The sequence below is a fragment of the Bubalus bubalis genome, chromosome 12 (assembly GCF_019923935.1).
Source record: "Bubalus bubalis isolate 160015118507 breed Murrah chromosome 12, NDDB_SH_1, whole genome shotgun sequence".
Taxonomy (NCBI): domain Eukaryota; kingdom Metazoa; phylum Chordata; class Mammalia; order Artiodactyla; family Bovidae; genus Bubalus; species Bubalus bubalis.
In genome coordinates this window covers 25,488,109-25,514,362 of record NC_059168.1, presented here as the reverse complement: position 1 = coordinate 25,514,362, position 26,254 = coordinate 25,488,109, and the positions used below count along the sequence as shown (strand labels likewise).

The 26,254-nt window shown below is 36.6% G+C and overlaps 1 protein-coding gene across 10 annotated transcripts in view; it reads left to right on the top strand.

The window, feature by feature from the left end:
• THADA (THADA armadillo repeat containing) overlaps positions 1 to 26,254 on the top strand; it is a 332,984-nt gene that overhangs the window by 64,748 nt on the left and 241,982 nt on the right. For all 10 annotated transcript variants that reach the window (XM_025260937.3, XM_025260934.3, XM_044925857.2 and 7 more), the window contains 3 exons: positions 11,308 to 11,440; positions 13,977 to 14,090; positions 19,228 to 19,350. In XM_025260937.3, coding sequence (XP_025116722.2) covers positions 11,308 to 11,440; positions 13,977 to 14,090; positions 19,228 to 19,350 — 370 coding nt within the window. The remainder of the gene's footprint in view (positions 1 to 11,307; positions 11,441 to 13,976; positions 14,091 to 19,227; positions 19,351 to 26,254) is intronic.

The following is a 26,254-nucleotide window of genomic DNA, read 5'->3' as shown; positions in this document are numbered from 1 at the left end:
TGAGTAAGTGAGCCAGCCTGATTGTCGCGGTGGTGGTAGAGTTACTAGGCAATAACATCCAGTTGAATAGAAAAAGCCTTATTATGGATGCCTAGAAAGCAGAGTCGCTATAGTTGGGATGGAAAGAGGCACTGAACATTTTCTTAATCTGAAACAGATCTCAGAAGGCAAGTAGAATAGAGAAATAACAATGATCTATGACATGAGGTCTTAGTTCTGCTGGCAGTGAGATTGTATAAAATTGAATCTCCTCAGCCTCTGGTCTCTTTTTATCTATAAAGTAAGGAAGAGACTATTTGCCCTAATGACAGATCTCTCTGGTCTTTCTTATATGGATCAAGTAAAATAGATATTTATGAAGATCCTTTTGCATTATAAAGTTTTCTACAAGTGTAAAACATTATGAGACTGATGTTGGTTATGGTGTTGGTACATCAAAGTAGTTTTTCCGTTGGAAGTGTTAGGTTAGATAGATTGTAATGACAGATAGTAGTGAGGAGAGCCTGGCATCAGCTATCAATAATCTGGAGCAGAGGTGATACAAGCTTTGATGATGGCTCTAGGAATGGAGGGAAAGAAGTGACATCTCAATTAATGTTTAGCCCCATGTAGTAACAACTCTACACATGACATTTTGAATGCTTAGAAGGGAAGCCGTGGACATCTCTTATTTTATGATTTTATGCGTCAAGAATTAGGGCAGTACATACCTGAGTGATTCTTCTCCTTGGGGTATTTACTGAATTCAGTTGGTGGTATTCAGCTGACAGATGAACTGGTCAGGAGGGTCCTAAACAGATTTATTCACATTATGGCACCTTGGTGGGATAACTAGAAGATAGGGCCTCGTTTGGACTGCAAGTGGCCTTTCAGCATGGCAGTCGTAGGGTAGCTGAAGTTCTTATATGGCAGCTGGCTTCCTCTAGAGAGAGGTTTCCAAGAGAACCAGGAAGAAACTGCATGGTCCTTTCTGACCTGGCCTTGGAAGTCTCATAGCATTACTTCAGTTACATTGTTTTGGCTCTAAGTGAGTCTTAAAGCCACTTGGATTCAAGGGGAGGGGCATTAGACTTAAACTTTACCGTTTGATGGTAGAGTGGCAAGATCATATTGTAGAAGTACATTTGGATGGGAGATATAGTGGTGGCCATCTTTGAAGAATGGAATCTGCCACGTGAAGCAAACAGAATGTGTGTAATGAAGGTCCCCAGGGAGTCCATGACTGTTCCTGGGCTTTAATTCCTAGTGACCAGAAAAGTGGAATTGATGTTAACAAAGGCAAGGGGACTGAAAGAGGGGATTCGTTTGATAAAGACGACTAAGTTTGTTTTGTATGTGTTGAGTGTGAGATGATGGTGGCATATCCTGGTGAAAATATTTAAGTCATAACTGGGAGATGGATTAGTTTGGGTGATATTACAGAAACGGAGATAATCTTCTGAGCTCTCTTCATAAATATCATAATATGATTGCAGTCTTTAGGGAAAAACTTAAAAGGAGAAAAGAACAGAAGACCAGGGACAGAGGCTTTTCAACAACTGTATTGTGTAGTCGAAAGTACTATTGAAGGCATTCCAAATAAATGGAGTAGGAAGACAAGACAAGGCCCAGTGCCTAGTATTGCAGCCTAATCTGCATTAAAGAGCTCCTCATGGCTGTCACTATTGGCTTTTAACCAACCTGTTATGAGTTCCCAACTGTTGCTTCCAAAACCAAGTGGTTCTTGATCCCTTTGGAGACATCTCAGATCTGCTGAACAGAATGTTTTACGGAGAACATCTTTGCAGTATGTGTGGCTTCCTTTTGTTTGGTTTTTATTTTTAAAAGAAAAATATGTTTCTTTTGGATCCTTTTGAAAGCTTTTAAGTTATGAAAAAGTTATTTAGGCATACAGCGTTTTTAAAGTTTGCAGAAAGAAATCTGGACTTTCATGAAAATCCACTGAAATGGAGGCCAACTGCTGGCCACCTCTTGAACTACAGCTGTGTGAAGGAAGCAAGCACTTAAAGAGATTAATGGGTAAATAACCGAAGAGTTAAACATGAGCCACATTGTTTGAATTGGTTTTTAATAAGATTATTCAGAAGGTCTTCAAATGTAAACTGACTTCACCATTAAACAATCATCTAAGAATAAATAGGAGTGGCAGACACTATTCTCTTTTCTGGGAATTTTTTGAAAGCAGCACTTGCACACACATACATACACACAGACACACATACTTAATACTTAATATGTTGAGTTAATTTTCTCAGATTCTAAGAATCTGATTTGTAATATGGTGCTTTCTGTTTAAAATTTTATGAAATATTCATATACTTTTTAAAAAAGTAATCACCTTCCTATGCATAATTCCCTGCTTAAGCATTTGATTAGTGGTTTAATGCATTAAAGTTACAACTGTAAATTCAGGTTTCTGATGAAATTCATATTGCTTATTTATGTGCTGTCACTTTAGTATTTCAGGTTATTCTTTCAATGAAAATGAACTGAAGAGTGCTACACCAGGGAATCTAGCTTTCATTTATTCAACCAGAAATTAAAAGCTTAACTCTTAAGGGGATTAAATTGTTCTGTAATTCTAAATCTAGAAGGAAGGTTCATGAGTACTTGATATTGTCTTGCTCTTCATTTTTTTGAGTTGCTCTGCTTATTGAAATGTAGCTTAATCCATGAATATTTACTGCACTAATTACAATCAGTCTCACATTATTGGCTTGAAAAACTGAACTGCTGACATTTAGCGATTTTTGTCATAGAATGCTGGTGCTGACTTATGGCATCAACAGTTATGGTGGACAGAAGTCATTTTTATATGTTTTTCAACTTTCATGAATTAATTATAACTACTACAATTCAACAGAAAACTTCTTATACACCTTTGGAATATAATAATAAAAAATAATTTCACTCTACTGGAGACTGAAAGATCAAGTCTCTAAAGAATATGCAATTGAGCAAGAAATAAATGTAGAACATAATGTACAGGTTTGGGGAAAAGTCATTCAATACTAAATTAAAAAAAATACATATATAATCTCTCAGCCTTATCTTCATCTCCATTGGCATTTCTGAGTATCTTATGATTTTTATTTGAAAATTTTTTTTTATATTTTATTTTATTTTTTAACTTTACAATATTGTATTGGTTTGCCATATATCAACATGAATCCGCCACAGGTATACATACACGTGTTCCCCATCCTGAACCCTCCTTCCTCCTCCCTCCCTGTACCATCCCTCTGGGTCATCCCAGTGCACCAGCCCCAAGCATCCAGTATCGTGCATCGAACGTGGACTGGCAACTTGCTTCATAGATGATAGTATACTTGTTTCGATAATTAAAGAAGAACAAATTAAGTGGTCATCCACTCTTGGAAGCCATATTAATACTTTATGTAGGTAAAAAAGTCCTTTAAATCTGCCATTTCTATAGTAGATTAGAAGGATTTGAGGAAAACTAGAATGTCTTAATGAGTTTTTTCTGTTTTTAAAATTTTTTAGAATGTCTTAATGTTTAAAATCTAAATCTTTGTGTGTTTGACTTGTGATCCTTGAATTTCTATTTTTAAGTCCACCCCACAGTTGCATAAGATGTTACCTTCTTTCTGGAGCTTTGAATACTCATTTTTTTTAAAGTTCTGATACTAATTCTCAGTGATTTTAGACTCAGTAACAGATGGATCTTGTTCTTAGTGAATAGCTTCTATCTCAGCTTTTTTAGTAAGATCCCAGAGTTGTTAATATTAATTTTTTCCTTTGTGATCTCAGGGAATAGTTACATTAAATAAGAGAACCAACAATTTGTTACATTTATCTAACCACTTTTTTTTTAAATCCACATTTATCTAACCACTTTTTTTTAAAATCCACCTATCTTGCCCTTCTCCTTATGGCTTGCCGACTGGTAATTTAATTTCTATTTGGCCATTGTTGTCATTGCCTGTGCCTGCAGCTGAGGCTTTACAGTAGCCCCTGATGTTTTAGCCTGCAGTAAACCTCAACAATATTTGATGGTAGAGAGGGAGGTTAAGATGGCTTCTGTTGATATGTAGCTTTCTCACTGGATCTCATTTGGGCAAATCGTTTTTCAGGCTTAAAATTTCTCCATGCTTCAAGGCTGTGTTCCCTTTTTAAAATGTGCATGTACATGCCCACAACCTTCCTGCCCATCTGTCACTGTTTAATTTAATTGAAATAATAAACATGAACCTTGAAATAATAAACAGTACTTGACTGAAGAATGAATGGAGTGGAGAATTGGAGAATTTAGCTTATGAAATAATAGGAGCTTGGAAAAATCTCTAAATTAGGAAAAATAACCCTACAGAAAAAGTCTGAGGAAATGAAGGTAACATTTCTCAATCATAATATAACTAATCAGAACTCGACAAAAAATAGCTCTCTGTTACTGTCCTTAGGTGGATGGATAAACCATTGGAAAGCCACTGTGTAGTCAGGGGACCTGATTTATTGGCACAAAATAGTCTAATGACCAATTAGTTGGGTATACAGCATGTGTAATTTGATTTCAGTCTGGGTTTTATGCTTATCTTAGAATCCTTACCCACTACCAGTGAGATAGCTTTGTGGATAGAAATTGGACTAATCTGTTTATGGAAGAATAATTTGCTTCAGTGATCTTCTCAAGACAACACAAAGACCTAAAAAGCAGCCATGGACTGGCCTGTTCATTTCTGTTACTTTTGGTAGAGACTCAAGCTATGAAAGTGTTAGTCACTCAGTCGTGTCCGACTCTTGTGACTTGGGCTATGGCACTTAGCAGAGAAAAACCAAACCAGATCCAGACTCTCTTGTCTCTTTCCTGTCAGCCTTTTAATTTTATTTCTTTTAATTTCTACTATTTCTTGACTGATAAACAGGAAAAGCAGAATGATCTGATTTCCTTCCACATCCCCATCCTTAACCACCACCTCCCTCAGAATGTAGAGGAAAGAATATTGAGGTATGAGTTAGAGCTGAGTTCTACCTACCAGCTCTGTTGACACTAGCAAAGCCATGAAAACCTCTCTAGGCTGCTGTGTCACCTTTGATAAAGGAAGAGAATTCAGCTTTCTAAGGCCTTTTTTGATTTCCATTCTACTCATAGTACAGTGCTGCTTACTAGTTTCTGATTGGGAAAGTCTGGGGATTTGGGGTATGAAAGATTGAGGGATGTTGGATACATTTTTAGTAAACTTCCTTCAGAAGTGGTAAATCAATCTCTTAGGAGTCTTTTGTGGATTAATAACATTTAGTGAGACTGGCTTATGAAGAACCTTGAATCCCTTGTAAGAAAGTTACAATTTTTATGATGTACTCAGATTAAAGACACTGTGTATTTTGCATTAACTTGACGCTGGAGTGAAGTAAAACAAAAGAGCCTCAGACAAAGCGGATGTCAGCTGTTTTAGTGGAGAGGCACTAGCTAACCAAAGCAGGCTTGGAATTCCCCATGGCTGGGGCTGGTGAACGCATGGGGCTGGCACAGACAGCCATGGACCGCTTTACTCAGGGACCTTTCCCTGGATTGTGTGATGAGGAACCAAAACAAACAACTAGAGTTGGTCGCATTGTTCTTGGGAGCCTTGCATGGTTCCATTTTTACCTCTCAATTCCTTCATTATCATAAACAGCAGCAACTCTGGAGTTTTGAAATCACTTCCTTGTGAAGTAATCTTTCCTTGCTGGGGAACAGACAGACGCTTCATTGAATAGTCAGAAGTCTAGGTTGGGCTGTTGTTTTTTTCTCTGCACAGCACAGTGACTTCACCATTGAGGAGCCTTATGGGTTTTTTAGCCCTCCTTTTCCACATCCAGTTTTTCAGTTATCTGCCTAATTGGAAGCACAGCTAATATGGGGTAGCTGGCACCAATACTAGTTGGTCCTTATTTATTCGTTGAGCACACGATTTCCTGAACATCTTCTGTATGCCTGGGTAGAAACACTCTGACCATTGAGAGTGTGATGTGGTAAGCCAGAGTTTCTCTGAACTGAGAGACAATTATTAGGATCTGAATTTGAAACATTTATCACTGTAGAACTAAGAGAGGCATGTGAGGACCTGAATAAGGGACTGTAGCTTGTGATGCCATGATGAGGTGTTTTGGGGACAGTCTAATGAGGAGCTTTGGGTACTTATATAATATAGGGTCATTGTTCTCTCTCTTTGGAATAGTAACCCAGATAATAGTGTCTCATTATTAGTGATTTTATTTTCATTCTTGGGCATTGAGAAATCAAGTGATTTGTCCATAGCCACACAATTAGTTGGGCTTCCCTTGTGACTCAGCTGGTATAGAATATGCCTCAATGTGGGAGACCTGGGTTCGATCCCTGGAACCCTCTATAGGGTTTTGAACCCCATCTTTGATTTTGTTCTTGAATATTGGGGAAAAATTCTCTCTTGGAGTAATATTTAGGTTAACAGATTTTATTTTGCTTGGGGATTTCAGTAGAAAGTCAGTCATCACCATCATCACCTGAATGAACTATGGCCATGGGATGTAGAGATTTCTGAATGTGTTCATTCCTGTTTGAGGAAGCTGAGGAGGGGAATCAGCTGTGGCTCTAAGGGCTCCTCTTGGCATTGGAAAGCACTTTTGTTTACACTTTGCTTTCCAGTTGCTACACCCTCTTGTTGTGTCAGCCTGGTTTCTTACAATGGTACACTTAATGGAGTTGGTAAGTCATAAGTTGTTCGTTTATTCAGCAGATATTTGAGCCAACTATTGGGATGCCAGACCCTATTCTGTGTGTTTGGGAATAAAGAAGTGAACAGGACAAAGTTTGTGCCTGATATCACGGAGTTTGTATTTTAAAGGACATCTAGATAATAATAAACTGTCAGATAAATTTTGTGTGTCCTTGGTGTGATAAAGTTTAGTGTAAGAAAAAGTCTCTCTCTCTCCCTACACTAAAGTAAGCCAAGGCTCAGATGACAAGAAGCAGCAGCTTCCCAAGCAATGGGAACAGTGGATACAAAAGCATTTCGAGTAAAGAGTAGAATGGTATAAGATGAAGTTGAATGAGGCTGTTCAAATATGTAGGGCTTTGTGAGCTAGGATCTGGTGTTCCCTGGATTTTTTTTTTTAAATTATTGTTTGTAGATATTTTCATTCAGGTGATGATGGTGATGACTGATGATGCTGAGCTTGAGTAAATACTCATTATTTACTATATATTAAGGTTAGGGACAGGCTTCCCTGATAACTCAGTTGGTAAAGAATCCGCCTGCAATGCAGGTAGACCCTGGTTCGATTCTTGGATCAGGAAGATCCCCTGGAGAAGGGATAGGCTACTCACTCCAGTATTCTGGCCTAGAGAATTCCAGGGACTGTATAGTCATGGGGTTGCAAAGAGTCGGACGTGACTGAGCAACTTTCACTTTCAAGGTTAGGGACACCTCCTTGTTTTGTTCCCAGACAGACTCATTTGTCTGCCTTATTGAAAATTATCTAAACAATTAGCAAATGAAAAATAAGGAACCATGGTAAGGTAAAAGTTTATTAACAATCAGTAAATAAATAGCTTTGTTTTTTTTGATGTTTGCTTTTCTGTACCCAGTAACTTACTTATTTGAATGAATTTTCATTTGGAGTTGCTGTTAAACCTGACAAAATGAACGTATGTTTATGGGAAAGGGAAAGGATTTACTTCCTTCTTAGCTAGGAAAAAAAAAACCCTTAGTGATAATAGCTTGGTAAGTTATTGTTTTAGGAAAAGAAGATAATTGGTAGAGGCTTAACTTCTACTCAGTTGAGGTTATACTTAACTAATTTCCTGGCAATTGAATTTTGATAATTTAATTTTGCTTCATATTTTGGCCTTAAGTGTATTTCATATTTAAAATGTGAAATTAGTTGCTTTTGTTTGAAGGTGAAGTAATTTCTTTAGGTGATCAGTGAGTCATTCAGTTGATTTAAGAAAATAGTTTATTAATGGTAATAAATGTCCCCAATTGTCTAAAGGAGTTAGAATACCTTCACAGTTTACCTCAAGTCAGTCACAAGTAGCTTATCTACTGAGTGGATTTCTTGCAGGCAATTTTGATTCTCCAGCTAGCTTTCTTTCCATATCACCAGTTTGTTTCAAAACTATTTTAAGCCCTACTCTAATGGTGGATATTCAAGGATTGAAATGAATCTGAAAGATAACCTGACTAAAATATGATTAAGAAGGCAATCCTTAAAAACAATATACTCTGGTAATGCATTCTAGGGCTTCTTAGTGACTCAGTGATAAAGAATCCACCTGCTAGTGCAGGAGACGTGGGTTCGATCCCTAGGTCGGGAAGATCCCCTGGAGAAGGAAATGGCAACCCAACTCCAGTGTTTTTGCCTGGGAAATCCCATGGACAGAGGAGCACGGCGGGCTGCAGTCCATGGGGTTGCAAAGAGTTGGACACGACTGAGCCACTAAACAGCAACAGTAACAACAATGTGTTCTAAATCCAAAGGAACCTGCTTGCTGGATTGAGTGTAATTTGGAATTTGTATTCTACTTCTCCCTTCCTAGGGCATAGCATAGTGCCAAGCAGATCTTTTTGATCTTTTAGACCTTTCTTTTTCCAAGTGAATGAATGAAACCTACTGAAGCAAATAATAAGAGAATTGATAATATCTCTCTCATGAACCAGATTGAGCCAAATATGTACCTGAGCATTTAGGGCAGGCACCTGGTCCCAGCTCAGGGAGGCCCCGGAGAAGCTCATTGACAGCGTTGAGGAGGGGGCATTACTGAACTAGTATTTGTTGTGCTAGCATTTCAGTGCCCTTGATAGAAAAATAAGAAAATAGGAAAATACCCCTCATCTCCTGCAGTTCCTTTTCCCCCTTGTGTTTTTCTTACTTAGTGAATTCCTACAGGAATACTTAACCTTCATCTGAAGCATTGTCTGTAAGCCAGTGGTCTTGGGGTGGGGAAGAAAATAAGGGCCAATGAAATCCACAGAGAACTTCAGATCAAACAGTCTTTCCTTTTTTCATCTCTGTGACCCCAGCTTTTAATCTTGGCTGGTAAGATCACAAAAAGATGTCTTTGCTTTAATTCTCTTTTTTTTTCCCCCTCTGTTCACCCATTGTGGTATAAGTTAACCCAAATATACTTAAAAGACAATGAAGAATGAGCCAAAAAAGGCAGTAAGCCATAACTGGATCATTAGCACTTAAATTTAACAGCTCCTAGGGATTTGGGTTTCATCTTTTGACTGGGCAACTGTGTGAGGATTATACCAAGTTGGCAACGTTAGTAGTAAATGAAAGATATTGTTCTGTGAAACAGATGTTTTCATCGTAATTTGTAAAAGATACTAATACACGCCTAGTGATCAGAAAGTAACTTCAGTAATATAAGTAACATGTGGATTATTTTTATTATTAAAAATTCAAACATATAAATGGATTTCTTATGAAAATTTCCAAACATATAAATTATAAACATATAAAACATTAAAATTTCAAACACATACACACATATGTGTGTGTGTGTGTATATACATGACAGAGAGAGAGAGAAAGGATAATGTAATGAACCACCTTTATCCATCATCCAGATTCACCAGTTACCAGAGTTTTGTTACATATACTTCATCTATCCCTTTCATTGTCCTTGGCTAAAGTTTTACAAAGTATATCCCTAAAATGTTATTTTTACTCCTATGCACTTTATATGCATCTCTAAAAAATACAGACACTTTCTTCCACATTCACAGTGCCATTGGCACATCCTATAAATAATTCCTTGGGATCATATAATATCTAATATATACATAACTATCTGTATTATTTGAAAGTATCCTTTTTTACATTTGTTTTTTTCAAGTTGGAATCTAAACAAGGTTCATACTCTGAGTTTGGTTGTTCTGCCTTTGAATCTCTTCTAATCTTGTGATTTAGACTGTTGATGCCTGGTTTTTGTGGCTGAGGGAGCCAAGTGGGAAGAAGCAGGAATGAGGTAACGGATTTTAAGCAGGCTAAAAGGAAAAACCTTTAAAAATCACAGAGCCTGCTGGGAATAGGGAGATTTGGTTGTAACATCTGTGGCTGAAATAATGTTTTTCAGGCCCATGTCAAACTTTAAAAAATGCCTCCTTTCAAAGCAGTTGTATTGATGTATATTTTGTTCTATGCAAGACATAACTAAATTTGAGTTGCTATTTGGAATGTTAGAAACTGAAGTTGTCATTCTTAAACCAAACTAAAATAAAGAGAAAAAGTCCCCACCAGAGAGTAACCCAACATTGTATATCAACTATATTTCAATTAAAAAACACACACACACACAAAACCACATGTTTCTAAGAGCTCTAATTCTCTTTACAAATTAGAAATCAGTTACCTTTCTACAGATTGTCTTCTTCAATTCAAAAAAGAGAAGAGTATTTTTCCTTTGGACTTTATCTCTCTATTTTTGTATTAATGTTTAAAAAATGCAATTATCCTCCTAAAATAATTGTCTATCTACCATTAAATATGCTGTTTCTTAGGATAAGGTTATATAATTGCATATTAGGACATAGCCTGGTGGAGGAAATGGCAACCTACTCCAATATTCTTGCCTGAAGTATTCTATGGACAGAGAAGCCTGGTGGGCTAAAGTCCATGGGGTCACAAGAGTCAGACACGACTTAAGTGACTAGACCACCACCACCAAACCACCACATTAGGGCATATGCTGAAAAAAAATTGCATTCTAAAATAACAGTTAACATAGTAGAGCAGAATCTCACTAAGAGTAATGTCCAAATAACTTCACAATGTTTAAGGCTCTTTCCAAACAACTTTCTTTATTAATTCTATGTAGGATCTGGATGAAAATTTAGTTTGTAATAGACTACACTTTGAGAAACCAAAGAGTAATTTATTAAAATATAGTTTCAAAAATATATTTTCTTTGAATATATATAGTTTCTATAACTGCAGACTATAAACTATAATAAACTATAAGGTTATGTTCCTCTCACTGGAAATCTTGAATTTTGCAATATAGAACATTGGTGAGTCCTTGGTTAACCTTCAGAACATTTTGGATGTGGGTGCAAGCTTAGATATTAAAGCTCATTTACAGATAAGACACGTGCTGTGTGTGTTTTTGTAAGAAATAGAACCTGTCACAGCTTCAAATCCTAAGACCCATCATAAAAAAGAAAGGAGGTGAAAAGTAGAAAGTGAGACACTTTTAATTTCCCTCCTTCCGAATGCCAGGATTTTGTTCTTTCCTAACAGTGTTAATGTGTGTCAATAGTTTGTGCTTTTACCTTTTGGTACCTGATAATTCCAAATGTTTACTTTACATATGCCTTTTAGGTGCCCTAATGTGAGTCTGCAAAAGCTACCGGAAGAGTGGTTATTGAGTGTTTTAGAGGAAATTAAGTGCTGTGATCCTTCGTCTAAACTCTGTGCCACAAGACGCAGTGCTGGAATTCCTTTCTACATACAGGTATTATGCTTACTTGCAGGATCATAGCTGGGGGTTTTGTTTGTTTTTTGATAATAACCCCCCTGACCCATGAGTGACCGTATTGCATAAGGGACATTTCTGTCTTTTCTGTAGTTCATTTCACAAATACTTTGTTATAACGCGTGGACATTGTGTTCCTGTGACAGATCTCTTCTTGGAACAAACCCTCTAAGAGGTCAGTCTTATAATATGAGCAGAGAGTGGTAGAGATTTCCACCTGTGTGTGAAGTATGAAGACATCACTGTGGTGCATTCATTCCTCACTTCCAGAAGTGCACATCCTACCTTTTTTTCAATTAGAAAGAATATTCTTCCTGTCTTTTCAAAGACCCTTAAGACTGTAGGCAACCAGTGTTAAAAGTTTCTTTTGAATCCTTCCACAAAATATCCATGCATGAAATAATCCTAATCCTAATAGTAGCTTTTATAAGTGGTTATTTCACATGTTTTCTCATTTAATCCTTTCTCAAGCCCTACAAGATAGATCCTATTATCATCCATATATTGGGCCATAGAAAAGTTAGGTAAGTGACTTGCCAGTGGCCATAGGGATAGTAAAAGCAGAACTAAGACTTGAGCTGAGCCCAGGCACCCTGCCTCCTGAACACCTGTCTTATGAGAGAGAGAGTGTGTGTGTGCATGCATTTTGTTTTTTATCACTGATGAAAGCATATTCCACACATTGTTTTGCCCCTTACTTTTTTTTTTTACTTAACATTATACCTTAAAGATTGCTCCATATCAGCATGTTCAGATATTGCTAATTGATAGGAAAATATTTCCACAGTGTTGAAATTAAGAGGCCATCACCTTTATGAATCCAAAGAATAAAAACTAAGTCCTCACAATACTAAATCAGACCCGACCTGAAAGATCTTTCTTTAATATTCAGGAAGATAAAATCTAGGAATAGTTTTAAAAAAAAAAAGAAAATGAAAATAAGTGAAATGAAGTCTGTCTTTTAGTGTCCCAGTATTTTTTCCTTCCCTTTGTTATTCCTCCCCCAAATTCCCAGAGTCATGATTTTTTATGACAGTGGGTACCAGTTGGAAAGGTTGATTTGACACACAGATCACCAAGGTGGTAGATTTTAGTGATCTTCAGAAATCAACTCATTCTGACCTAGTGTGTTTTTGCCCCTTATGTCTGTCTGAGAACAAGTGTTAAGGCAGCAGCAAGGTTTGGTTGCACATTTGTGCTGTGTGCTTATTTCTTGGTTCCCAACTAATATCACATATTGGGTGATAATGATAGAGAGGTCAGGACTGTACTTTCTTAGCCCAGCCTTGAGAAGAATGTCATAACTACACACAGCTCTTGGGGGAAAAAAAAAAACCAAAAAACTATGTTTCCCAGGAGACACATCAGTAATCACATATGGCTTTCTTATTTATTTTGGTTGAATAAAATCTAAATTAATAGAAAAAATCTGCTCAGGAAAGTCCCCTTTTTCCTAGTATAACTTTACCAATAAAGTGATATTCTTGTTCTAGTGGAAAGCTCTGCTCGGTGTTAGCTGGGAAGAAAAACTGCTTACTTAGTTTATGAGCTTACCTTTGGTGTAGATATATATAAAATTTTTTTGAATGGTCAAAAGATAGTTTATGTATTTTCTGAGCATAAATATGTTATGAGAAATTTCTTTTTTAAACCTGTTTTGCCTATGTATTTTTACTTTGCTCCTTATGGGTTATAAATGTTTCAGAAGAAGCTGAATGACTTGAAGCTTTCACTCTTGGCAGCCAGTAGCTACATATATATGAAATATTCTGGCTACTCACAGTCCTACACAGCTACTAACCTATATTCTGTCTGTATAAATGGAATCATATAAAATGTGGTGTTTGTGTTTGTCCTCTTTGACTTAGCCTCATGTTTCAAGGTTCATCCATATTGTAGCATGTGGAAGTACTTACTCCTTTTTATTGCCTCAAGTGGTTTCATACTACTGTTTTTATGTTTATCAAAATGTTAGAAAGTAAGCAACTCTTGAACATTCAAATATAGGACCTCTTTGAAGTTCATAGTATTTCCTTTTGTCCCATGGAGTTTCCAGTGCTACAGTTTGAGAGTCCTCCAGCCTCCAGTCCTCTCATGAAGAGTTGAATAACTGATCTATCTCCAGGGAGTTTCCACATCCTTACAAGAAATTTAATCCAGAGGTTTTTTGTTTTTCAAGTAAAGGGAAGTTTCTTGTTGGATAATTCAAACTTATTGTATCTGAGACCTGCCACTCAGTTATGGTCCTAGAAGAGTTATCAACAGGAGCTGTTTTCAGCCTCTTAGCATTACATAATCAACAAGCCAAACTGGAGGTAACCGTAGAGATTCTGTAATATCACCACCTGATTTTACAGGTGAAGTATCTGAGGGATGGAGAGGTTAAGCTGCTTGCTCAAGGTCACACAGCTTAATTAACTTGCTTAACACCCCATTGGGGAATCCATTCTGGGGAATAGCAGACCGGTGTATATACAATAATAGTCCTGATAATTTCTTTGTTGTTTTTCCATAGGCATTGTTGGCATCCGAACCTAAGAAAGGCAAAATGGATTTGTTGAAAATAACAATGAAAGAGTTAATCTCTTTGGCTGGACCTACAGATGACTCACAAAGCACAGTCCCCAAGGTAATAATGCAAATACACAAACTCTGCTAGGAAGTCAGTGGTTTAAATCTTTGCTGTACTTAAAAAAGAAAATTTAAAAAATCTGTCAAAGATGCAGAGCCCCTGAAGATAAGACAGACATTTGAAGCTTATTTGGAGAGGTTACTTTTGGTTTGGTTTTTCTAGTCCACAAAATAAACCATTGCTGTAGTTGGTATAGATTAGCCAAGATGGTCTGTTTTTTAACTCTAGTGAAAACATTTGACTTAGACAAGGTATTTTACAATATTACAATTGTATCTAAAAATTAAAAAATGAATGTGCTATCACTTTCAGATTTCGTGTGTGCTGCTTTGAGTTGATGTATATTTTAAAATTTAGCAGTTGGGTTGTCCCCTAAAATGTAGTGTCTGGCTTTTGGTATAGTCACATTTTAATTTTAGCTAATTCTTAGTCCTTTTTTGTCACTGCTAACGTTGGATTAAGTATATACTTATTTGTGTGTATGAAGTTGGGTTAAGTGTTCCTCACAGTTCCGCCCCACTCCATGGTAGTACACACCTGTCAGAAACTTCTTGTCTAGGCTTTCTCAGCCAATGCCTCGTGGTAGGATGTTCCTGCCCACCTGGTGGAGGCCCATGTTAGGTAGAGAACAGACTGAGAGCTGAAGTTTACAGTCAAGTACAGTAAGTACGTATGGTTTTATGTCAGAGCCTGTGGGAGGTATTAAAGGGAAGCCCATGGGCCAGAAAGTGGGCCAGTGGGAAAGGATAGGGTTTATTAACACATGTCACATAGTGGCCTGTGACTGTATGATGTAAAAATTCTTTGAAAGTTTTAAATGAAAAGTTACAGATCATCTTTCAGAAATGATCTGAAATCACTTTAAGATTTTTTCCCCCCTAAAATGTGAAAAATATAACTGGTTCCACTTTTTAGACTACGAGTTAGAAAAATACTATTGTTTAATAAGAACATCTGAAAATAGTGGCATTTGATTTTTAAGAGTGCTTTGATTACCTTACTTGGCTTCAAAGTCATTGCCATTAGTGATCATTTTTATTAAATCAGTAAAAATTTAATATTTCATCTCTGACCAGTCTTCTAGGTGTTAGATGATTTGCTTTGCTACTTTTCTCCCATGGTTTATTTCTCTATATTTTTTAATGTATCTGAAATATTTCAGCACATAAAAGTGTATGGCGACTAAGCAACATCCATAAAACCAATTCCAAGTTTAAGAAGTAAAACATTACAGTTTGAATACACTCTAGATGCCTCCATATTCTGTTTCCCTTTTTTCCTTCTCAGCTATAAATCACTAAACGAAAAATTTCATGCGTGTTTTTCATTCTTTAAGAGCTTTTTTTTTCCTATTTGAATATGAATTGTGTTATCTACACATTGTTTTATTTTGGGTTTTTTCCAATCAACATATTTTAAGGTTAGTGAGCTCCAAGTTCATTTTAATTTCTGAGCCGAGTTTCACTATATATAAATGTTTTCTTTTCTGCTTGGTGTGAAATTATTGTGTTCCCCAGTTTTATTTGTATTTTTCTGACAACTGGTAGCTTTAACAACTCTCTGTATATTTATTAGTCTTTTGGATAACCTCTGTGCATTGCCTTTTTAAAGACTTTGCCTACCTTTAACTTGGTTGTCTTTGTCTGGCAGGAGTTGGGTTTTTTGTTGTTGTTTTAAAATTGTTTTCCTGATTTTTTTTTTTTTCCTTTTTTGTTATTTGAATTACACGTCTTCTCTCAGTCTATTGCTTCTTTTCACTTTGCTTATTATTGTTATTGCCCAGAAGTTTTAAATTTTAATAAAATGGAATATATCAGCCCTTGTGGTTTGTGCATTTGGATATTGTTTTAGAAAGCCTTCCATAACCAAGTCAGAAAGATATTTCATATTTTCTTTATATAATGCACCTTTACTCTTGTACTGTTGTACTAACACCATTTATCTCAAATACTATTTCTGTCGACATATGTGTCTGTTTCTGTGCTCTATTATGTTAGTCTGTCCCTAAATCACTATTTTATTTACTGTATTTTTTTTAAATAAGCTTTGATATCTGATAGAATGAATTTCCTTTTCTTCCCCCTTTGGAATTACCTTGGCAGTGCTTGTCCCATTGCTCTGCCATAAAAGTTTTAGAATCAGCTTGTTAAGTTCACCCAGAAAGCCCTTTTGAATTTTGGTTGGAATTTAAATTTATTATTTGGGAAAAATGACTTCTTTTTTTGATTCAGTTCATGCAGATGGCTTTATATCTCCATTTATTCAGATCTTTCTTAATGTTTTTCATTACATTAAAAGATAATTTTCCATAAAAGTCTTACAGATCTTTTGTGAAATGTTCAGTCACCTGCCTAAATTGCTGTAATACAGCTAATGACTTATCTGTAAATTCCATGCATTTTCTTTATAGATAATCATATCCTTCATAAGTAATGCTAAATTTGCTTTCCTTTCCTGATTCTTTAAAAAAATTTTCTTAACTGCTGGGTGGCACGTAGTAATAGTTCTGTATAGAAATAGAGATAGCCAGCATCCTTGGGTTGTTTCTGATAGTTGCTGTAGGTTTCCTCTTTTCAAGGAAATTAGATTTTATTGAACGCTTTTAAGCATTTTTGAGATAAATGTTTTCTTCTAGAATTTGCAAATATCATGAATTATGTTGACTTTTTAATATAATATGACCTTTACAATAAGACAATGAACTCCTAACTTTGAAATGGTTAATTTTTTTACACGTTGCTAGATTCACTTAAAAATTTGAAAAAAAATTTATTTCACATGTTTTCACTGGATTTGAAACTGATATTAAGCTGTGCTTTTCCTTTTTCATGCTGTATCTGTCCTTTTTTTATGTGAGAGTTTTTTGTTGAATTATGCTAAGCATACAGAGATGTGTACAAATGTTTGCCTCCACAAAGTTTCACAGAGTGAACACACTTCAGCAAGAAGGGAAACATTTTAGCACTTGAAAGCCCACTCATACTGCCTTCTAAGCAGCACCTTTCCCCCAAGTATAACCACTAACTTAGTTTTAACACCTTAGGTTTACCTGTTTTTTTAAAAAACTTCTTATGAATGTAGCCATACATTCTATACTCTGATAGAATTTCTTTTGACATTTTGTTTATGATATCATACATGTTGTGAATTATGCATTTTCATTGCTATGTAGTAGTATGTAATTAGAACTTTTTGGAGAAGGAAATGGCAACCCACTCCAGTGTTCTTGCCTGGAGAATCCCAGGGACGGGGGAGCCTGGTGGGCTGCCGTCCATGGGGTCGCACAGGGTCGGACACGACTGAAGCGACTTAGCAGCAGCAGTGACTCAGTTGGTAAAGAATCTGCCTGCAATGCAGGAGACCCACGTTCGATCCCTGGGTTGAGAAGATTCCCTGGAGAAGGAAATGGCAACCCACTCCAGTATTCTTGCCTGAAGAATTCTGTGGACAGAGGAGCCTGGCAGGCTACAGACCATGGGGTCACAAAGAGTCGGACACGACTGAGAGACTAATACCTTCACTTTTCAGTATATAATTTGTTTATCTGTTCTGTTGTGAACATTTGGATAGTTTTAAATTTGAGGTAATTAAGAACAGTGCTTTTAAGAACATTCTTTTACATGCTTAATGGTGAACATATATGTACATTTCTTTGGAGTAGATACTTAGGAGTGGTTATTGGGTATGTACAGGTTGAGCCTTTAATAGATACCATTTCTCAAAGTAGTTGTCCCTACCTCTTTTTTTTTTTTTTTTAAAGTTGATAGCCTATTTAATAGCCAGGCTACTGGACTGTTGAAACAAACTTGGGCATTTCTCTTAATGGTTTAAGTAAGATTGGAATTATCTATTCTTTGAATATTTGGTAGAAATTATCTATAAAGTCACGTGGGTCTTTTGTGTGTATGAATGTTTGTGTTATTTTGTTGGGTTTGGTGTCTTGCTTTTGTTTTGGTCTATGTGGGAGATTTTTAACTATTGATTTCCTTTATATAATGGTAATGTCTCTATAGCTTTTCCATTTCTCCTTGAATTTGGCTTGATTAGTTCTGCTTTCTAGAAAATTGTTCATTTTGCCCTAAATTTTTCTGACTAGGAAACTGGTCAGTTTATAACTGATGTACCTTTGTAACTCTGATGTACATTTTGTTTTTTTAACTCTGATGTACCTTTAATCATGTCCTCTTTAGTATTCATGGCATTGTTTATTTTCTTCTCTCTCTTCTTGGTTAGTCTCATGATTTGTTTCTATTTCAAAGAATCATCTTTTGGTTTTGTTAATGCTCATAGTTAAGTCATTGATTTTAAAATTTTCGAATCTTTTAAATTTTCTTTTTCAATTTTTAATTTATTGTTCTTTCTCTGTTGTCTTAATTGGACATATTTTCCAATTTTTAAAATTATAGCTGATCTACAATGTTTTATTAATTTCTGCTGTACAGCAAGGTGATTCAGTTTTATATATATACAGTTTTTTATTTTCTTTTCTGTTATGGTTTATCATAGGATATTGATTATAGTTTCCTGTGCTATACAGTGGGACCTTGTTTTTATCCTTTCTATATATGATAGTTTTTTTTTAAATAGATGCATTTAAGGTGTATGTTTCTTTTAGATTCCACTTAAATGCATCACACAAGTGTCAATGTGTAGCATCTTTATTATTATCCACCTCTAAATATTTGTTTTCTTGGACTGTGCTTTAAAATGTGTCAGTTTTTAAAGTATGTAAGGAAACTGATTTGTAACTTAATTGCACTATGATCAGAGCATAATCTGTAAGAAATTAATTTTTTTAGTGCTTGTTGAGGCTTTACTTGTGGTAGGTTTGAGGCCATTTTAAAAATAAATGTTTCATGTGTGCTTGAAGAGAATGTATTGCCTGTATTTCCTAGGTATAGGATTTTATATAGGTCCATTGGATCAGGCTTTTGTATTGCATTGTTCAAATCTTGCTAACTTAAAAAAATGGATTTATCAATTATTAGGCATGTTTTATTAAAAATCAATTTTATTTGTGAATTATTCATTTCTTCCTGTAATTTGGTAAATTTTTTGTTTGCTACTGGATATATACAGATCTGAAATTACCATGGTCTTCAGCCTACAACTAATTTTGAACTTTTTATTCTAGGTTCATGCTTTAAATATCCTTAGAGCCTTGTTCAGAGATACACGTCTGGGAGAAATTATTATCCCTTATGTTGCTGATGGAACTAAGGCCGCGATTCTGGGCTTTACATCCCCAGTCTGGGCAGTAAGTGCATTTGTCATTTATTTTCATTGACTTAATTACACTTATGAGTAGATTTTAATAAACTAACCTTTCAGTGAATGATAAAAAATATGTACTGCATTTTGTTAAGGAGTTACTCCAAGGGATAAATCCTTGAGTCAAGCTACATTTTGACCCTTGGTATTTTACAGTTACATTCTGTCTCCTGTATTGGCTGATTAGCCATAACTCTTTGTTTTATTATTTTAGTGTTTGCTTTAGAGTTTATAGTATTAATATATATCTTCAACATCATAGTCTGTCCTCAAGTAATATTTTACCATTTCCTTTAAAGTTTAAGAACTTAGCAATATGTACTCCCATTTCTCTCCTCCCAATCTTTGTGCTCTTAGGATAGATTTTGCTTTATGTATATTGTAAATTCACACTACATTGTTATTATTTTTGTTTCAATTGTCAATTATCTTTTTTAAAAAAACTAAAACCATTTTAACTATACATTTCAGTGGTATTAATTATATTCACAGTGTTGCACAGTCATTACCACTCCATTCTCAGAGCTTTTTCATCATTCCAAACAGAAGCTCTGTACCCACTGGATAATAACTCCCCTCCACCGTTTTCCTCCCAACCCCTGGTAGTCTCTGTTCGACTTTTTGTCTCTGTGAATTTGCCTATTCTAGGCACCTTATGTAAGTAGAGTCATATAATATTTGTTCTTCGTGTCTGGATTATTTCATTTAGCGTGGTGTTTTCAGGGTTCATCCATGTTGTAGCATGTATCGTAATTTCATTCTTTTTTAAGGCTGAATGAAATACCATTGTGTGGATATTTGACATTTTGTTTATTCATTCACCTGTTGATGAACACTTAAACTGTTTCTCTTTGGCGGTTGAGAATAATGTTGTAGTGATCTTGTATACTTGTATTGATGTACAAGTAACTGTTTGAGTCGCTGCTTTCAAGTCATTTGCATATATCATATACTAATTCTGTGTCTAGTTTTTTGAGGAACTGTGTTCCGCAATGGCAGCACTGTTTTATACTCCGATCAACAGTTCACAAAAGTTCCGGTTTCTTCACATCCTCACCAGCACTTGTTATTTTCTGGGTTTTTTGGTAATAGACATCTTAACAAGTATGAAGTGATATCTCATTTGATGTTTTGATTTCCACTTGATGTTGAGCTGGAAGCAAAACAACTTTGAGTATCTCAATGTGTCTTTCTTTTGGATGTTGTAGGCCCTGGGTATCAGTGTGTTGAGTGAATGCTGGAAATATACTCTATCAAAAGGTGAAAAAGACAATCACAAAAGATTAAAATGGAGGTTAAATGTTGAGTCGCTTATTTTGTTTTGTTTTTTGCAATATATCCAAAAACTTTTTGATTGAGAATTATAAGATTGTTGGCAATACCTAATACAGTTGTTGGATTTAAGAAAGTAAACGTTAACCTTTTTTTCTTTCTGACTGGAGAAAACACCATGATTTTATTGTTTTCCTGCATCACTGTGCCTTATGGAATAAAGGACACTAACCTGTGGTTTGCAGGCACTTGCCTGTGTCATTAGAAAAAAAAAGAAGATTAGTAAAGGGAGAGGAGAAAAGAAGCTAGATCTGCAGAATAAGAGAATTTACTAGAAAAGCAGATTTCCCAATCAGCGAGCTGCACACACCATTTCATGACTCTCTGATGAGCCTCTAATTGAGAGTCAGTATATTGCAGTGTAGCCCAGGGCACAGACTCCCAGTGTAAAGAGGAATCCTCAAGGTTGCCAACTGTTGCCTGGAAAACTGTAGGTCTTCCTGTAAGAAAGGTAAATGTCTGCAATCCTGCCTAGGAGCATTGCCTAACTACTCCTGAGGACACGGTGTTTACCTTTTGCATTTACAGGAAAACAGAGCAATACCCGTATACAGTCAGGAGAGGCAGGTAGGAATGTGGCTTGACCGTCAGGAAGAGTAGAGATCATAAAACTGATTGCCAGAAACCCCAGTATTGTTTTCTTTACTCCATTCATTCCACAAGTACAGACAAATGTTCTCTGTGAAAGGCCTTCCAGAGAGTGAAACCCAGCGACTTTTCCAACTGGCAAAACTAAAAGTATTAGAAATGAATGAATCATTTTTTTGGAAAAGTCTTCTGAAAAGACCTTTTAAACAGTAACACATGTGCACTGCAGAAAGTTTGAAAATAAAAGCATAAAAGGAGAAGTCACCTGTTTAACTACCATACAGATATAATAATTTTTAGTATTCCAATATGTTCTCTCTTTTTTTCTATACGGCTTTTACATGTGTGTACTACTCACATATACCCTTAATAGCCTGCACAAATATATGTAAGTGCTTATATATAGTTTTATTTGGGAGGAATCTTCCCTTTTAACACTGGTTATAAAGGAATCTTTTTGTTTCTATTCAGTTTGTTTGTTTACCAGAAGAAATAAACATCACAGCTATAATGATCCATACTCCCATGTAAGAGCCTGATCTAAGGTAACCCCAGTACCCTGTCAACATAATGAATGTGAAGAAGTCTTCGTTTTACAAAACAATTCACTGTAGCATTCTGTGTAAAGTTCTTTAAAGAGTGCTTTTTCCTGACGGTGTGTGAAATATGGTTTGATTTAGAAAAATCTTATTTGTACACATCTTCTCAGGAATATATCTTGTTCGTAAAGGTGACTCCATCTGTACTTTTGACCTAATTGTTTTTCTTGGTAGGTTAGATGGGGAAAAAAAAAAAGGTAAAACAAGCTTAATTTTAATTTTGCAGTAAAGGAACATTTTCTAAGAAGCATTCATGTATATATTTGTACAGATTCTTAATCTGTATTAAGACCACACACATCTCTCCATCTTTACCACCTATTAGGCATTTTTAAAATGCAGGGGAAATGTATTATTGCAAAATGTTAAACACTAGAAATACAAGGATAAGTAAGACATAATCATAATAATGACTGTCTCATTGACTGTTTTCCTTGTGCTTGGCAGAATTACATTACCACAGTTAATGCTTGGAATAATCCTGCTAGGTAGATTCTATTATTAGAACCCCTGTTTTATAGATAAGAAAAACAAGTTTCAGAGAGGAGAAGTAACTTTCCAAGAACACACACTATTATTTGTGAATCAGAATCTGTGATATTATTGGGGAACATTTTGCATATTTCAGGAAATGTAGTGAATAAGTACATCTTCCTTATCTTGTAGGGTTTTGACCTGTCCCCCTGAAAACAGAGCTGAAGATGTAGCCTAGGTGCTAAGTTTTTATTGAATGATACAAACCCAAAGCAGCAGGAATGTTGGGAAGTGAGGTGAGAAAAGACATTAACAAGCAGGCCTTACAGGTTAACTTGGAGGAAAACTGAGCTCCTTGTCTCATCGTGTGGTGCTTCTTCTAGCCAGGCCGTGTGAAACTACCAGCTCTGGGAACAGTCCCACCCTCTGTCTCTGCTGGTCAAAGTTCACAATGCGGGCAGGTGTTGGCACAACCCTTGAGCAGCCGCTAGAGAAGCCAGATCCAGTGCCACATGAGGCCGAGTCTCATCCGAGTCTGCAAATGGATGAAGGAGCCGCAGCCACCGTTGGTGTCTGGGGTTTGATGCTTGCTGTTGAGAAATCCTGCCTGAGAGAGTTTCACAGTAGGGGGGTGCTTGGATTTGACTGATGGAGTGAAAAATGGAGTCTTGATTGTGAGGTGAGGGGAGGTGGAAAACCACTCAGGAAGATATTGTAATAATTCTGCCAAGTGATGATGGTGGCTCAGAATAGAGAAATATGAGTAAAGGTGGTGGCAAGTGATAATCTTCAACACATATGTTAGATGATGCTTGTTTAGTTAAAAATTACAATTTTTAAACGTAATTTTCTAGGTGTGTTTACCCATGGAAACTGAGAATTTTCCAGGCAAGTTTTGGGATTGGAGACATTTCTGGGCATTCCCTTTTTTATGTTCAGATGCCTGATCTTCTTCCCTGTATCCTCATTGCTGGACAGGTAACGCATCCTTTTGTTTGCCTGGAAGCTCTGTTGAGTAGGCCACATTAGGGCCCTGCCAAGACCCACACCAGGTTTATATTTCTATCCAGTGCATCTGACTTTGCATCTCTTTGGGCCACCTCTGGTTTACAGTATGCAGTGGGTTTCAGAGGAGAACAAAGGGCCTTTCAGATCTTCCCAGCAGTGCTGCCCTGTGCACTCTGTGCCCTTGTTGGCACTGTCTGCAGGCCCTCTGGTGGTTGTAAGCTTGCTGCAAGGGTGCCAGGCTGAGAGCTGTGCGGTGCTGAAACCCAGCCATGCTCTACATGCCATGGCGTGGAGTTTTATTCACTCACAGGAAGAGTGCTTTTTCCTTAATTCACCCATAGGTGATGTATGGGCTACTGGAAGCTCTGTCTCTTCTTTTCTCCTGTTGTGGGAAAAGTGTCTTGTTATTTTGGAAGAAAGTCACTCCAAATTCCAGTCAGGGCTAACCCTCCCCCTAATCATAGGACCAGAAATCCTAGTACGGTTTTCCTAGATTGCAGATGAGGGATTTGAGACTTGAAGTTTTAGATGTTGTTTTCAAGGTCCATGGCTAAGAAGTGATGGAAGGCGAATTAGAATCAAAATCCCATTTAATTTTTTCAGAAAGATTTCTTTTTAGGATAAACTGGCACTGTGTGCACTAGACAAAATATTTCATAATTCCACCCTCAAGGACATGACTGTCCATGAAGAGTGAAGATACATGATATGTAAATGATCAGACCACATAGTGATTGCACATGGTAGGTTCTTCATTCATATTTTTAAATATTTGTTAAGGCAGCATTCTTATTATTGAAGAAATTCATGTTATATAAGAAAATACAAACGTATAAGAAAAATGTATAATATAGGGCTTCCCGAGTGACTCAAACAGTAAAGAATCTGTCTGCAATGCAGTAGACCCTGGTTCGATCCCTGGGTCGGGAAGATCTTCTAGAGAAGGGAATGGCTATCCACTTTGGTATTCTTGTCTGGAGAATTCCATGGACAGAGGAACTTGATGGATTACAGTCTGTGGGGTTGTGAAGAGTCAGACATGACTGAGTGACTAACACAGACATACATATGTGCACATGCATACATACACACTCAGAATACACACACATTCACACACTCAGAAACACACACACACACTGCTTTGTGCAACCTTATTTTCATTTACCTAGCTCTTCTGTATCTTACAGATCTGTATGAAAACTTCTTCGTACCAGAAAGGAAAGAAAAAGCGTATGTACTCAGGAAAAACTTTAGCAGTTGTCAGTTTGTAGCCAAATACCAAATCTCTAGGAGCCGTATGTTGAGGGTGTGATGGCAGTAAGGGAACAGGTTTTCTGGTATTTTGCTTGTGATAAGGATTGATTATAGCTAGAGTTATTTGGGAACCATTCTATTCTGTCCCTTTCTAACTTTATCTCAACTTACTCTTTTCTATCATTCCTTTCCTTTAAATTTGCATTCTCCTTGGTCCTTCCTTGCTAATAAGCAGGACTGTTTTCATGGCCATTCCTGCTGTGAGTTTTTCAAAATATGCTATCACTGTATATGAACTTTTTCATTACCCATGTTAAGATTTAACATCTGTGACTCACATTAGTGTTTACTATCAGTGTTTTAGGAGTTGATGATGCAGTTTGTCAGTTAGTCACAGACTTTTTCTCAATTGTACTTCTTAGTTCTCCTCCTCATTAGCTTTAGACTGAACGAGGACGTGCTACGCTAAAGCCTTTGACCATGTGGATCACAACAAACTGTGGGAACTTCTTAAAGAGATGGGAGTACCAGATCACTTTACCTGTCTCCTGAGAAACTTGTATGCAGGCCAAGAAGCAACAGTTAAAAACTGGAGATAAAACAACTAACTTGTTCAAAATTGGGAAAGGAGTATGACAAGGCTGTGTATTGTCACTCTGCTTATTTAACTTATATGCAGAGTACATCATGCAAAATGCTGGGCTGAATGAATCACAAGCTGGAATCAAGATTGCTGGGAAAAATATCAACAACCTCAGATATACAGATGATTCCACTCTCATGGCAGAAAGTCAAGAGGAACTAAAGAGCTTCTTGATAAAGGTGAAAGAAGAGCGTAAAAAAGCTGGCTTGAACCCCAGCATTTAAAAAACTAAGATCGTGGCATCTGATCCCTTCACTTCTTGGCAAATAGAAGGGGAAAGAGTAGAAGCAGTGATAAATATTATTTTCTTGGGCTCCAAAATCACTGCAGATTATGGCTGCAGCCATGAAATTAAAAGATAGTTGCTTCTTGGAAGGAAAGCTATGACAAACCTAGACAGTCTATTAAAAAGCAGAGACATCACTTTGCTGGCAAAGGCCTGCCTAATTAAAGCTATGGTTTTTCCAGTAGTCCTGTATGGCTGTGAGAGTTGTACCATAAGGAAAGCTCAGCACTGAAGAATTGATGCTTTCAAACTGTGATTCTGGAGAAGACTCTTGAGAGTCCTTTGGACTGCAAGAAGATCAAACTTGTCAATCCTAAAGGAAATCAGTCCTGAATATTCATTGGAAGGGCTGAAGCTGAAACTTAATACTTTGGCCATCTGATGTGAAAAGCCTACTCATTGGAAAAGACCCTGATGCTAGGAAAGCTTGAGGGCAAAAGGAGAAGGCCGCAGAGAATGAGATGATTAGCTAGCATCACTGACTCAATGGACATGAATTTGATCAAACTCCAGGAGATGGTGAAGGACAGGGAAGCCTGGCATGCTGCAGTCCATAGGTCGCAAAGAGAGTTGGACATGACTTAGAGACCAAACAACAATGAACAGGGACAGAAAGTATGGGTGAACTGTTAGAAAATTAAAAAGGGTACCTAAAACAGGTATTCTTCAACTATTAATAGTATCACACAGAAACAAGGACACTGTT